The sequence below is a fragment of the Electrophorus electricus genome, chromosome 19 (assembly GCF_013358815.1).
Source record: "Electrophorus electricus isolate fEleEle1 chromosome 19, fEleEle1.pri, whole genome shotgun sequence".
In the NCBI taxonomy this organism is placed as follows: domain Eukaryota; kingdom Metazoa; phylum Chordata; class Actinopteri; order Gymnotiformes; family Gymnotidae; genus Electrophorus; species Electrophorus electricus.
This window is the reverse complement of record NC_049553.1, coordinates 1,585,714-1,599,708: the sequence shown is the minus strand read 5'-3', so window position 1 is coordinate 1,599,708 and position 13,995 is coordinate 1,585,714. Positions and strand designations below refer to the sequence as shown.

General features: G+C 40.6%; 2 protein-coding genes across 2 annotated transcripts; one reads left to right on the top strand and one right to left on the bottom strand.

Annotated features, from left to right (window-relative positions):
• Positions 1-62: 62 nt before the first annotated feature.
• LOC113579369 (cocaine- and amphetamine-regulated transcript protein-like) lies at positions 63-1,020 on the bottom strand. The gene is made up of 3 exons (XM_027013251.2): positions 892-1,020; positions 656-739; positions 63-137 (listed from the first exon to the last, which is right to left on the bottom strand). Exons 1-3 carry the CDS (start codon positions 1,018-1,020, stop codon positions 63-65), a joined length of 288 nt encoding a protein of 95 aa, XP_026869052.1.
• Positions 1,021-4,346: 3,326 nt separating this feature from the next.
• gadd45bb (growth arrest and DNA-damage-inducible, beta b) lies at positions 4,347-5,814 on the top strand. The gene is made up of 4 exons (XM_027014057.2): positions 4,347-4,543; positions 4,639-4,740; positions 4,851-5,076; positions 5,186-5,814. Exons 1-4 carry the CDS (start codon positions 4,500-4,502, stop codon positions 5,288-5,290), a joined length of 477 nt encoding a protein of 158 aa, XP_026869858.1. The 5' UTR covers positions 4,347-4,499; the 3' UTR covers positions 5,291-5,814.
• The last annotated feature ends 8,181 nt before the right edge of the window (positions 5,815-13,995 follow it).

Here is a 13,995-nt window from a genome sequence, read left to right as displayed (position 1 = left end):
TTTAAACATCAGTATTTGTATTTACAAAGACCTTTCCTCACAAGCATTTCATGATGAAGAAGTCACACGTGAGGACAGCCACACAGCTTTCCAACTCTCGCACCTTTTCGTGCTGCACACTGCTCCCCAGCATCACACTAGAAAAAATGAAAGGACTGGGTGTGAAAACTGAAACTGAGTTTGAAGACAAGGACTGACACCTTGGGGTTGGGATTCTGTACTACAGACAAGGGTGCAATGGTAGCAGCCATCAGCTGGGATTGATCTCATGATGCTTAAGCGATAACCAAGTCCATGGACTGCTGGGACTTCTAAGACGCCAAAAAATACCGTATTACTCTGTGTGTGTGCATGCATGTGGGTCCATGTATGTGCGCGATTCTTTGTTCATTTGGTTGGAATAGAATATTCATAATGGGTGTTACAGTTGACATTTAAGTTTTTGTATCTTAAATATAAACCCATTAGCATCCTTTTCTGAAATTAGTGGAAAGTAATGAGATCGCAATTGCAGTCTGAGCCAGTAGAAAGACTGATAGAAAATTCCTGCACAAAAGATTTCTCAAACATAGATACGGAATGTGTTATTAAGTTTTACTAACTCAGCACTGATCATTTTATTGTAGCCAGTTCTGTGTCCGGTTTTGTATCTTACCGAGGGAAGCTGACCAAACTTCTTCACTGTGTTTGGTAACTGCTTACTTTTTAATTTGTCAAGAACAGCTTGCAAAGTTTCAATCTGTGATACACAATCAAAAGACTAATTCAATAGATATACTCTCCACATCTTTATACACTCCACATACATTGTCTGTGTGACACAATTACAAAGGTGTCTATGTTGACAATGTATGAGGACCAGGTACCATTTGCTAAAATTGAATAACTCACCAAGTCTTTTTCTTCTTGGGTCTTGACAGCAGTCTGCAAGGAATAAGTGTCCAGCGAGTCATCACAGTATGTGAAAATAATAGACAGGGAAAAAGTGGCTCCAATAAGAATCATTTGAATGCTGACCATGGTCTTGAATGATACTTGTTCAATCTCTGAGGAGGTGGGATGACTGGTAAAGATGAGCTTCATTATGTGACACAGGTAGAGGCTGTTCTTTATACCTAAGTTGATATCAGATACTACAAAATTCATGGTGACATCATCCCCTTAAAACAGGGGAAGGATAAGTTGAAACAGAAGTGAAATGATTGTAGCCCTTTTTGAACAGTAACCTTACTGTAAAGCTTGACTGTTTAATATCAGGTGGTTTATTCAGCCTGAAAGTGTAATTATAGAAATAAATATGTAATAAACCTTGATAAAAAGTCATTCTCCATGCTTGCATGCTCATCTTTCAGAGCATTAGAGAACAAGGGACAGGACATAAGCAGAATCTGAAATTAATACATTGAATTAAGGCTGCATAGGGCTAATGTAGATGCCAATGCTGTGATGATTGATTTTATGAAACATGAAATAGCAATATCAGAAAATAAAACTGACCAAAACAAACTAGTCCTCCCTACTATTCACATTCACAATTCAGTATTCATTTAAAACAGAGATGTGACAATGATACATCTTTAACTCTAAATCTAAGAATGAAATGATGTGTGCTGGCAAACAGCTAAACTAAATGTGATACATGCATTTCCTCTTCAGAGTTAGGAAAACCTAACTGAAGCCCAATATTGACACTGCTCTGATTGGGTACCTGCCCCAAGGGTGCAGGTATGTGATGAGGATCAGAGGTCTGGATTAGAGCCCTGGTGACTCCAACTTTGGAAAAGAGATAAACCTCTGACCATAGAGTGGATGTTATGTTTGCTCATTTCTATTGTCATTTACAAACTGCATATATACAGCTAAAAGTACAGAACATTAAAGATGAATTGCATTAATATTTCTAGTCATGAGCTGATACAACAGTTTATAAATCTGTGATTCATTCAGAAATTGAGAATACAAACTTCCTTAAAAATGTCTCTTAAATTACTCCATTATCACTTTTTCCTAATACCTTTAATCATTCTTTTAATCAAAAAGAATATTTGGGTGATTGAAACTAGGCCTTTGTTATGAGCACCACGTTAAGATCAAGTGAAGTAGTATGAAGTTAGAATTCAATTATGGAACGAAACTCCTGAGTAGATAATCATGGATTAGAGTCAGGTGATAGGACTAATCACATAAGCATACAAGCAGCACGGGGGGGGGCGGGTCAAAATTGATAATGGTCTTAACTAGGATCTAAAAAACTTATACTTTGATGCCCAAATTGTAAAACTTAAAATAATTTAAGAGGGTTGGTAAACGTTTGTTGTGTGTCCGTACCCAGTTTTTACCCGATTTAATTTACGTCGCATTACAGCATCAGATGATCCTTTCGGCTTCACAGCACGCGACAGACCTGTTTAATATCAGACGCAGTAACTGAGACGTTTGCATCACGTCGCGAGCTGTACGCCTCGTTACGCTCCCGTGTTAATGAATGTAACTTTTTACACAGGCGCGTGCGACTCGTAAAGTTCGTGACAAAATACGCTTTGGGACTATTTGAGTTTTTATAAACCAGCAGTTTTTACCTAAAAACAGTGCAAAATTAAGTATTTTTGACTTATCATGCAATCTCCCATAATCAAAACAGAAAACAGCAAACCTAGGCTATATTTTTACATTTACATTTACGACATTTGGCATATGTTTTTACTCAATAGCATTAATACAAATCCTAGCTATTTAAATATTTAAATAGACACTGACCCTGCTCCTATGTTGACTAAGTGAAACTCTAATACTTATTTTAGGGTATTGTTTATTGCACTGATGATAACTGCTACTGTGTTGACTAACTCTAGTACTTATTGTTTATTGTACTGATTGTTGTCTGAGATAGAGCTTATGTATTTTTGCACTTCTATGCACCAGAATGGATCCCTGTATTTCAACAGTATTCTAGTTCATTGGTATATTGGACTCTAACCTACTGTACAGGCTAGGATGTATTCTATGAGTAAATGACAAAGCACTTTTTTAGAGCGTCTGCCAAATGCCGTAAATGTAAAACCGATAAAAATCTTTCTCGAATAAAACCAATAAGATTTAAAATGTAATTATGAATCTATTTTTGTGTCAAATTGTGCAACAGTATTCTTCTTCTTGGGCCGTGCCCTACAAAGGTTAAATATTGCACTTGATAGTTTCCGAGTCAATACCGCCCGCCCTCCGCCTTGTGCGACTCTTGATCTTTAAAGATCAATTAAAGTCCACATTGGTTTCCCATTTAGCCCTGTTTGCAGCGTAATTTATTTGAAACACTGTTACAACAGATGCCGATAACGAGTTTGTTTCGAGCGTCTTTGGTTTCCATTTTTTCTGTTATATGCCAATAACAGTCTTGCAGTCTTATAAACTGTTTAAGACTATGCAGCATGTATACTATTCCTATAAGGATATAGCCATAACATATTAACAGTTAATGACACATCAGCAGCGCGTTAGCGACTATTGCTTTTCAGTTTCAGAAAATTGTTGCATGGGAATATTATATGGTTTTGGTGGTTATTATAAAATTATTCTGCGTTATTAGCCCATATTAAAATAATGTTGACGACGATGATGAATGAAATCACACGTGTGTGATCACATGACATGTGAAAATCCACGTATATGTTTACATACGGGATTAGCCTATAGTTTCACAATCCTTTGTATAAGAATTTATTCATAAAACATAATTAATGGATTTTTTGTTTTTTGTTTTTTTAATTACCTCACTAATTAATTCACTGCATACGACTGCATATCTCCATTGTATGACTGCCAATTTCTTACGTACACCAGATGGCGTTAATGTATCAACGTATAAGAAAGTCAACACGAAAGGAACAGACTTCTGTACTAGTCTGAATCTATCTCTCTCTATCTATCTATCTATCTATCTATCTATCTATCTATCTATCTATCTATCTATCTATCTATCTATCTATCTATCTATATATATATATATATATATATATATATATATATATAAACTAGGTGCACTTTTTTTAAGGTACTAGACATAAACAGTGTTAAGTATGCTAGCACAAGAAGGTTTTATTTTTAATTAATTCGATATCAAAACACCTTCATGCACTCTTCACACTTTTTTTTTTTTTTTTTTTTTTTTACTTTGAATACGCTGAATGATTTGATTATCTTACAGAATTGTTTTATAATGCTTTTGATCACGGTGATAGTTGTATGACTCCACGCAAACAACCAAACCATTTAGAGGTTTCGATAGCGGTTTCAACCCGCCTACTGCTAGAGGTAGCCTATAAAACCAGCGGAGCTCCTCCAACAGAAAACCTAAGCTGAGCGAGAGAGAAGCGACGTACGGGGCCTCTCTGAGCAGGATTACAAATACAGCACGTGTGGACTATATTATTTTTTCTAAACCAGCTTCTTTCTGGAATTCTACTTTTTCGTTTGTTAGCGAATTTTGAACTCGTAAAGGCGAGATGACTCTGGAAGAGGTTTTGGGTTGCAGCAGCTCAGACAAAACGTAAGTAACATGTATCGGTATAATATAGGAATATGCATTTTTTTAAAAACATATTTTTTACATATGTACTACAACATAGTTCTTTTTTGTGTTAGAATGGAGAATGTTAGCCAAGCTCTCGAAGAGCTGCTCGCGGCTGCGCGCAGACAAAACTGTCTTACGGTGGGAGTCTACGAGTCTGCCAAACTCATGAATGTGTAAGTGTCTCTTTTTTAAAACTAGGCTTTAACAAAACAAAGTCTTTGTAGTATGTTTTCACATGAAAAGTCTTGAACACTTAATTAGATACATATGTCATCTGTTTCAGTGATCCAGACAATGTAGTACTATGCGTCCTGGCGACGGATGAGGAGGACGAGAACGACGTCGCGCTACAAATCCACTTCACGCTCATCCAAGCTTTCTGCTGCGACATTGATATCAATATTGTGCGAGTCTCTGGCATGCGACGCTTGGCAGAAGTTCTCGGCGAGTCACTCGCCACTGACAGCAACGCTAATGACTCAAAGGACCTGCACTGCATACTCGTGACTGTAAGTATCTATGTACCATTTTACCAAATGCACAATGGTTTGTGAGCACGAACGTTTTAATTATGTTATTCCAGTGTAAGAGGTTTTTGTATATCTATTCTCTATTTAGAACCCACAAGCTGAACATCTACAGCTGAGCGAAGTGGGACGTTACTGCAAGGAGAGTCGTTGCAGAAATCAGTGGGTGCCCTGCATCGCCCTTCAAGAGCGCTGAAGAACGTTGCCCCACATTTGAGAAATAGGCCTGTAATGAATTTGATGATGTCATTTAACACTGTTGAAGAGTTAAATACATCACTGTAAAAGGGATTCGCTATTAAGTCCTGCTCAAGATCACCACGTATTTGGAAAAAGAAGGCAGCGAGGATATAAGGAAACAGTTTATGCCGTTTTGTCAGTGGTATAGAGCGGTGAGATGCAGACTGGCGCGGTCGACGTCGGCCAATGCCGTTACGCCTGCGATGGGGTTGCACAAGAGTGGAACGGTGCAGAATTTTAACTGGAAGTACAACACGAAACTTTAATAAGGCGGCGTGGAAGTTCGAGGGAAAATACAACTTCTGTTCGAAAAATGCACATTATGCAGCATTAACGAATGAACTGATTTTCTTGTTTTTGTATTAAATATTTATAGTGAACACTGACAGTATGTAGGCTGTAACAAATTAGAATTATTTATTTATTGACTGGCATGCGTTTACACCTTTTTAAAAATAAATTCATAAATTGTAAACTGCATTTTCTGTTGTTCCTTAAAAGCTTAAACGCTCCAGTCAGCTGTTTATCCTAACAAAAGCAATATTCAGAAACATAAATGCACCAGAAGCTGGGAGGTCACTGACAGGGAGCAGTGGACTCCCCTTGACTATGTTGTTGACATTTCTGTGCGGAGATTGGGCAGTGCTGGCTTACAGTGCCCATTGACTATTTTATCTGGTGGAGAGACCATAGGCCATAAGTCTTAAACTGAGGCCTGATGCTAGAATAACACATAGGAACTCATCAACCCACCTTAGGAAGTCTAAGACTTACTGTTGTTTTCTGAACTAGCCCAGCCATTCTCTCACACAGGATACATTGGCAGGAAGAGACAAGATAATGTTTTTTGTGTTTGTTGGAAATAACTGCAAATTATGATTCTGGAATCATAAATGAGGCAATGCATTAAGACTTCTTTTATAAGATGGTTCATTTTACTATCTTTTACTGTCTGTTTATTCCAGTTTCAAATATAGAAATCATTCAATCTAACTTCTTGTGGACAGGTATGCTATCACTGGTTGCCATGGATACCATGGGCATGTTCTAAAGCTGCAAACAAGTTTAGAAGTGAAAGGGGTTGCAGAGGGTACTTGCTAAGACCCCAACACCATCACCATTCTATAGTCTTATCACAAGACTGTCAATGTCACTCAAGGATCCATATATTCAAATTCAAATTCAAAATGTATTTGTACATCGCGTTTTTACAACAGATGTTGTCACAAAGCAGCTATACACATGTTCAAGTCCAAGCCCCAAGTGAACAAGCCAAGGGTGAGAGCAAAAATTCCCTAGAGCATGAGGAAGAAACCTTGAGAGGAACCAAGACTCAAGGGGGGGTCCATCCTCCTCTGGCAAACAATGGTCACCACAATAATAACAGTTTAAAGAGAGAAATCAATTTTTAAATGAAAAAAAAAAGCAATTATTGTCTAGTCCAACTTTCTAGAGGTCCTAGTCTTGTCCCAAGGTGTGCATGTGTCCGAGACCCAACCCACAAGAGAACGTCCATTAAGGGCAATGGAGAAATAGTTGGCTCCATTTATATATAAATCTGAAGATGGTCCCAGGGAGTAACTGCACTGTGCTGTAATAAAAGATGGTCAAAATTGCAGTGAAGCACACAAGGTTTTCAGAGAAACAAAACACTTCTGACAGAGGCCCTTCATCAGCTGTGTAAGCAAAGTGCTTCTGAAATTCTAGAAGGCGAAACCAGTTTGGTTAATAGAACTTAAAATCATAACACTCATTTCATGGGGTTCTAAAGTTCAGAGAGTGTAGATCAGTTTCCTAACTACATTGCTGCCATAGCAACAACTGGCAATGCAAATAGATATGTCATTAATGTCCATTAGCATTAAAATGTCTTGCTCCTGAAAATGACAGATCCTTAATTCTCATGGTTCAAAGGTGTTCAACAAAATGATCAGCAAGACCTCTATTAGTTTCTCCAAAATAAAGCTGATTACATCTCTTGCAAGAAATACATTAGACATTTCCTGCAGTAATGTGTGTGGATTAATGGGAGATAACCATTGATTTTCTTTTGCTAGTTATTTTAGTGGCTGAGTTATTAAATTTACATGTAGTGCCATAGTTATTATTTCACCAGTCATTTGCCTCAGTCTTCCTTTATGAGCATATTTTTGATGTTTTTGTCTTTGATCATCCTGGAAGATTTTGAAATGTTTAAGTATAATATTAGCCAGTTTTATTTGTAGGATGTTATGTGAGCACTAAAGGAATTCCTTTTGTCTTAACATTGTGCATCCATTCTATGAAGAGGTTAAACACAGGCAAAAGGTCATCTGTGGCTGCCTTAGGAAATCCAGTTACAATATTCACACATTTCCATAGTTTTCTGGAAGCCTTACTTCTCACTTTAAATAAGTCTGGATAGCTGTAACTAAGGGATGGAGATTTTGCAGCCTTGGGATGTGAAGAGTTGTATTTTAAAAAAAAGAATGAGAGTCCACAGGTTTATACACTCTGTTATACTCTATGTATATTCCAGAGCTGGATAGGACTGGGATAAGGAATAAATAACCAGTTAAAGCTCATCATATGTGTTTGTGGAATAGTAGCATTAAAGCAACTAAGAAATATCGACACACTTTCTGATGTCAACTACAGGGGTTGTGTTAGATAATTCAGCATCTTGCAGGCAGAGTAAAACAGATAATGTGTCACAGTGCTCACTTTGGCAGCATTGGCACACAAACATGACTAAAACTTGCAGTGGGTCTTTGCACACGTGCTGGTGCCTCACTGGAATTAAGCTATTGGGGCATAATAGAAGAAAAACAGGAACAGAAGGCGTTTGTTTCCATGGTGGTAGTGGCACAGCCCTTTCCTAGTCAGTCTGGCTACGCTGAAGCTGCTCTGAATAGTCTGACTGCACTGTCTATTCTTAGATATGTGGGAGCTATTTTTGAACTGTTTGGGAGGAGTCATGCATTCATAGCAAAGCTAAAAAAAAAAACACACAGTCTTCACCCTGCACTGCCTGCCCCTCTCTAGCACGATAACAGAGCGATGACCCATTAGCTTTGGTAATTTAATCTTTGCTGATTTTGTGGGACTTGAAGTGAGAAGATCAAGACCTCACTAACTTCGATAAAATCCAAGTGTTGTTTTGTTGTATCTCACTTTGGATAGTCCCCTGCAGGAATATGTGTTTAGTTTATTACCAAACTAGATCATTAAATAGAACTGACAAAAAACTATGGTTTGGATGGTGTTGGATTAGAAGTCCATGTAATGCTGTTGGATTATAGGAAAATGTGCTGTATTTGGTTTAAAGATTAAACCTAACTCCCATTTAATCACTAGATAAATCTGTTCCCATAGATGAAGTCAGCATAAAGTCCTGTGTCAGCATAAGTCATATAAGAACAAGTGAATGAGAGGAAGTTCCATATATTATTTCTTTCTGAAGTAGAACTGATGATCAAACTGCTGGGTTTTGTCTTTACCTGGTCAGATAAGACCAATAATGTAGTTTAAAAATAGGCCTTCTTTTATCTGCAGTTCTAAAAAGTAATTTTCAGGCAGTGGGGGTGGAGAAGCAGAACCCAATGTGGCTCATCTCAACCTGAAGTAATGCTCCATCAATGGCACATCAATGTCTGACATTGAAACTGATAAGCAGTAAAATCATCAAGGATTACATCATTCAGTACCACATCAAACTTTTCCCACTAAATCCAGGTGAAACCAGATGAATTCTGACACATTTGTTCCTTTACAGAACACATAAACAAGCATATTTCAGCTAATAAAAATATGCAGTGCACTATGCTTTTTGGAGATGGCAGTTGTAGCAGCAGCAGAAAATGCCTCTAAGAAAAATCACCCAATAGTTGGCATCCAAGCAGTCCTCCCTATCCACTGAGACAATGGGACTCCATATATATATACAACCCTTAGCAGAGAAACCCTGGCGCACTAGCCTTCCTGTTTCATGCAGCCAGGTTAATTACTGGATTTTTAAAACATATGGGCATGTTTGATTATCACGCATTTGTATTCTATTAAAAATAATTCCTAGAGAGCAGCCGTGACTGCTTCTCCTGTGTGACAAACAGTGAGAGTCACATCAAACTAGAGGATTGTCAACAGAGACAAATTAATAACAGAGAGAGAGAGAGAGAGAGAGAGAGAGAGAGAGAGAGAGAGAAATGAAGTAACATAAATTGCAATGCAAACTTTTACTTGCATCTGTATCAAACCACAGTAACATTTTTGAGTGTTTCATTGTTCTGAGACTGTCTACTACTCTTCATAATCCTCTACCACTCTTTCCTCTTCTTATTTTTCATACTTCTCTATTATATTTCCTAATCTTCCTATATTCCTTATTCATACTTTTCTGTTGTACAACAGTTATCAATACATGCATCTTTGTTACTGTTACTCTTAGTTATTCTTCCTTCTTGTTTAAGTTTATGTCCAATAGTGCTGCATGGAAGCTCATTGGATGAACACTCTGTCAAGTGTGTATGTGCACACATAAGCACAGGTGTGAGCAAATTACTACCTACTGTGTAACACAGACAGTTTAGCTCAACAACCTTTAAGTTAACATATGTCTGTTGGTGACAAACTGCCTAATATCAGCTTTCCATTTGTAAAACGCACTAATAATTGGGTGAAAATTCAGTCCCCCCCACCTGCCCATGACTGAAAACTTAAACAGAAACAAATTTACAGTTTCTGCATGCAGCAGCTGCACTGTGGGACTGACTCAACTGATTGTGGGAGCATGTCAGGGAGGTGCTATACTAATGCTTGGGACCTGCAGCTCAGCATTGGGAGATCACTGGGGCATAGCACAGATCTCCCAGCCCTGCCTCACCATGCACAGACTGCAGCTCACTGTCTGACTATGCAGCACTATCCTGCAGTCAGTGAACAGACAGAGGCAATAAAGGAATAATGGGTGTGGTGAGAGAGAGAGATAGAGAGAGAGAGAGAGAGAGAGAGAGAGAGAGAGAGAGAGAAAAAGAGAGAGAGAGAGAGAGCGTATATGTGTGTATTCATGCGTATTCACGTTCATATAGTGTGTATTCACACTAACCTATTTTAAGCAGAATGCAGATAATAAGGTACCAAGATAAGGAAGATAATATTCTTGTCAAGAGGTTCTCCTGAGCCACAGTCTGTTTGAGAGGCTGTTCCTGAACCATCCACACCCCAGACTGGAGGCAAAGAAATAACACTTGCTGAGCTACCAAACCTTTCTGTGGTTCCATGCAGGAAGCACATCCTGGAGCCTCAGATGCTTCACTTAATAGTGCCAACACAAGTTGCATGAACTACTACACTACTACCATTATAGTTACATGACCAACAACATTATGAACATTATTAGAGTGCAGATGACTTCATATAACAACATCAGTTTTTCTTCATTTGTTTTAATTTCTCCATAAAAATGTGGAAGTGTAATGCTCCAGTTTAATTACCAAGTGTGACATGAACAGCACAGAAGGAGCAAGAGGCGAGGTTTCCATGAGGTAGCCTTAATTGTCCATGACAAAAAAGAGCAAGAAGAAAAAAAGGAAATGCAAATACAAGAAGTCAGCGTGTCAGTGGCGTTCAGTAGTCGCTCTACAGTCCGCTAATGTGCAGTGCTGACTTTAGGTACCTGTGGTCTTAAAAAGGGGAAAACAAGGAACAGGTGCATTGTGTTAATAATCAGGTGATTGTGAGTAGGGCAGGTGTGTAGTGTGGTCCTGAGCAGGAGTGAGTGTGTCCCTCCTGATGGATGACAGAAACCCAACCCCTCCCCCCAAACACCCCCCAACCTCCTACAGTGTGGCCACAGAGGAGCGGGTTTTTGTGGATGAGCCCTATGAAAGGAAGTGATGAGGTTGGGGTCCAATACCTGGGAGGCCGGTATCCTGCAACGCTCCTTCGGGCTGTACCCCTGCCAGTCAACAAGGTACTGCAGTCTTGTCCTTCTCCTCCGCGAGTCAAGCAAAGTTCTCACTGGGTAAGCCGGCTTCCCCTCCACCTCCAAAGGTGGAGGCGGAGTCTCTAAAGGGTTGCGGTCCTCTCCTAGAGGACCATCTACCACCAGCTTCAGGGCTGAGACGTGGAAGGCACTAGGCGCTCAACTGTTAGCAGGTAAACTTATCCAGTAGGTCACGTCATTGATATGTTCAATGACTGTATATGGACCCTCGTACCTGGCATTTAGCTTGCCTTTAGGACCAGACCAGCCATCTTTGGTCCGGCTCACCCACATCCTCTCTCCTGGAGCATACTGAGGGGTGTTCCCATGCCTTTTATCCGCCTTTCTCTTGTAGGCGGCAATGGCCAAGCTTAACCGATTGTGTGTATCCTCCCAGACCTGCTCACTGCACCGACACAAAGTTTGCACAGGTGGCTGGTCAGACACGGGGAGGTTCCAGGGATAGAGCGGTGGTTTGTAACCTAGAACACAAAGGGCATTAGTTTCGTTCCAGCATGATGAAGAGAGTTTTGCGTGTATTCAGCCTAGGAGAGATATGTACTCCACAGTTCGGGATGCTGTCTACAGTATAGTCGTAGGGATTTACTTAGTTCTTGATTAGCCCTGTCCACCTGTCCATTAGCCTGAGGGTGGTAGCCAGATGTTAGGCTAACCATGATATTTAATTTTCCTAGCATGCCACAACCGTGATGTGAATTGGGGTCCTCTATCTGAGAAAATGTCATCTGGCAGGCCAAACTGCATGAAAACAGAGCAGATCCGCTGTCTCCCAAGCAGTAGGGAGGCCCTTTAGAGGAACGAACCTCACCATCTAGTGATCTATAATTACTAGTCTAACTGTGTTCCCCTTAGAGACAGGCTAGTCTGTTACAAAATCCACAGATATGTGAGACCATGGGCGTTGTGAAGTAGGCAGGGGAAGCAGCTTACCTGCAGGTGGTGTACGTGGTGTCTTACAATGCACACATTCTGTGCAAGACATCACATATTTCACCACATCTTTCTGCATGGCAGGGTACCAGTATCGTGTGCTCTAAGAAAACAATTGTGCCATGCGAGTGGATCTGGGATGTCGCTTTCCTACAGCGGTATGTGCCCATGTCATCAGAGCACCGCAGTATTCAGGCGGGCAGTGAGGGTATGGGTTGGCTGCCTCTATGTTGCAATCCAATTCCCAGCTAATCATTGCCACAAACACGAGGGAGAGAGAATCGGCTCCTGGTTGGCAGACTGTGCCTCAGTACCAAACTAGCGTGAAAGCGCATCCACCCTTATGTTTTTCTCTCCTGGTCTATAGGTAACACAGAAGTCGAACCTGGAAAAGAAAAGTGACCACCGTGCCTACCTGGAGTTTAGTCTTTTGGTGGTTTGTAGGTACTCTAGGTTTTTATGGTCCACGATCACCGTAAAGGGGTGTCACACTCCCTCCAGCCAGTGTCTCCACTCCTCGAATGCCAGATTCATGGCCAGAAGCTCGCGATCTCCAATCCTGTAATTCCATTCTGATAGGCTTAGTTTTTTAGAGAAGTAGGCAAGGGGTTTCAACTTACCCTCCTTCTCCCCATGCTGGGACAGCACAGCTCCAACTCCTACACCCGAGGTATCAATCTCCACCACGAAAAGTTTCTCTGGGTTGGGATACTGCAAAATGGGAGTGGTTGTGAAGGCCATTTTTAAGTTTGTGAAGGCTTCTGCTTCGGAAGTCCACTTAATGCTTTTGGCCTGGCCCTGAAGCAGGGGCGAGGGGTTTGGCCAGGGTAATGAAGGACCTAACGAATCTCCGGTAGAAATTCGCAAACCCTAGAAACGGTTATGGTTCCCGGCATGTCCGAGGTCGAGGCCAGCTAGTTACTGCTTCCACCTTGCTGGGTTGCATGCGCACATTACCCTCCCCAGAATATACCCCAGAAAACTCACCTCTGTTCGATGAAACACACTTCTATTACAATAGGTTATGGAGAATTGCACATATATCACAGCCATGTTGGTCAAGGGAGGAGGAGTAGATAAGGATATCGTTGATATAAGCAACGACAAATCTACCCAGAAATTCCCTTAAGACCTCGTTTATGTATGCTTGAAATACAGAGGAAGCCATGGCTAGACCATACTGTAAAACCAAATACTCATATTGTCCTGACGACATACTGAAGGCTGTTTTCCACTCGTCACCTTCTGTGACACGTATGAAGTTGTATGCACTTTGTAAGTCTATCTTAGCAAAATACCTCAGCTGTTCAAGCATGGTTTGAACCAGGAAAACAGGGTAGGGATATTTCAGCAATAGTTCATTTAGTCCTTGGTAATCCACACATAGCTCTAAACCACCGTCCTTCTTCTTTACAAAGAATACACTGGTTGATGCGGGAGATGTAGCTGGACGAATGTAACCCTGAGCCATAGCCTCATTTATGTATTGCTCCATCAGTCACTCTTCCTCCTGGGAGAGGGAGTAGATCCTGCATCAAGGAGGGACAACCCCGTCCTTCAGGGTAATGGTGCAATCCCATGCATGATGAGGAGGGAGCTGAGTACCTTTAACGGAACAGAATAACTCAGTAAGGTCTCGGTACTCCTGAGGGACAATGATGTCTTTGTCCGCCTCGGGACTCTCTATTGGCATAGACTGGAGGGGCACAGCCCGGTTAGGGAAGCAATGCCTATTGCAGGAGGGCCCC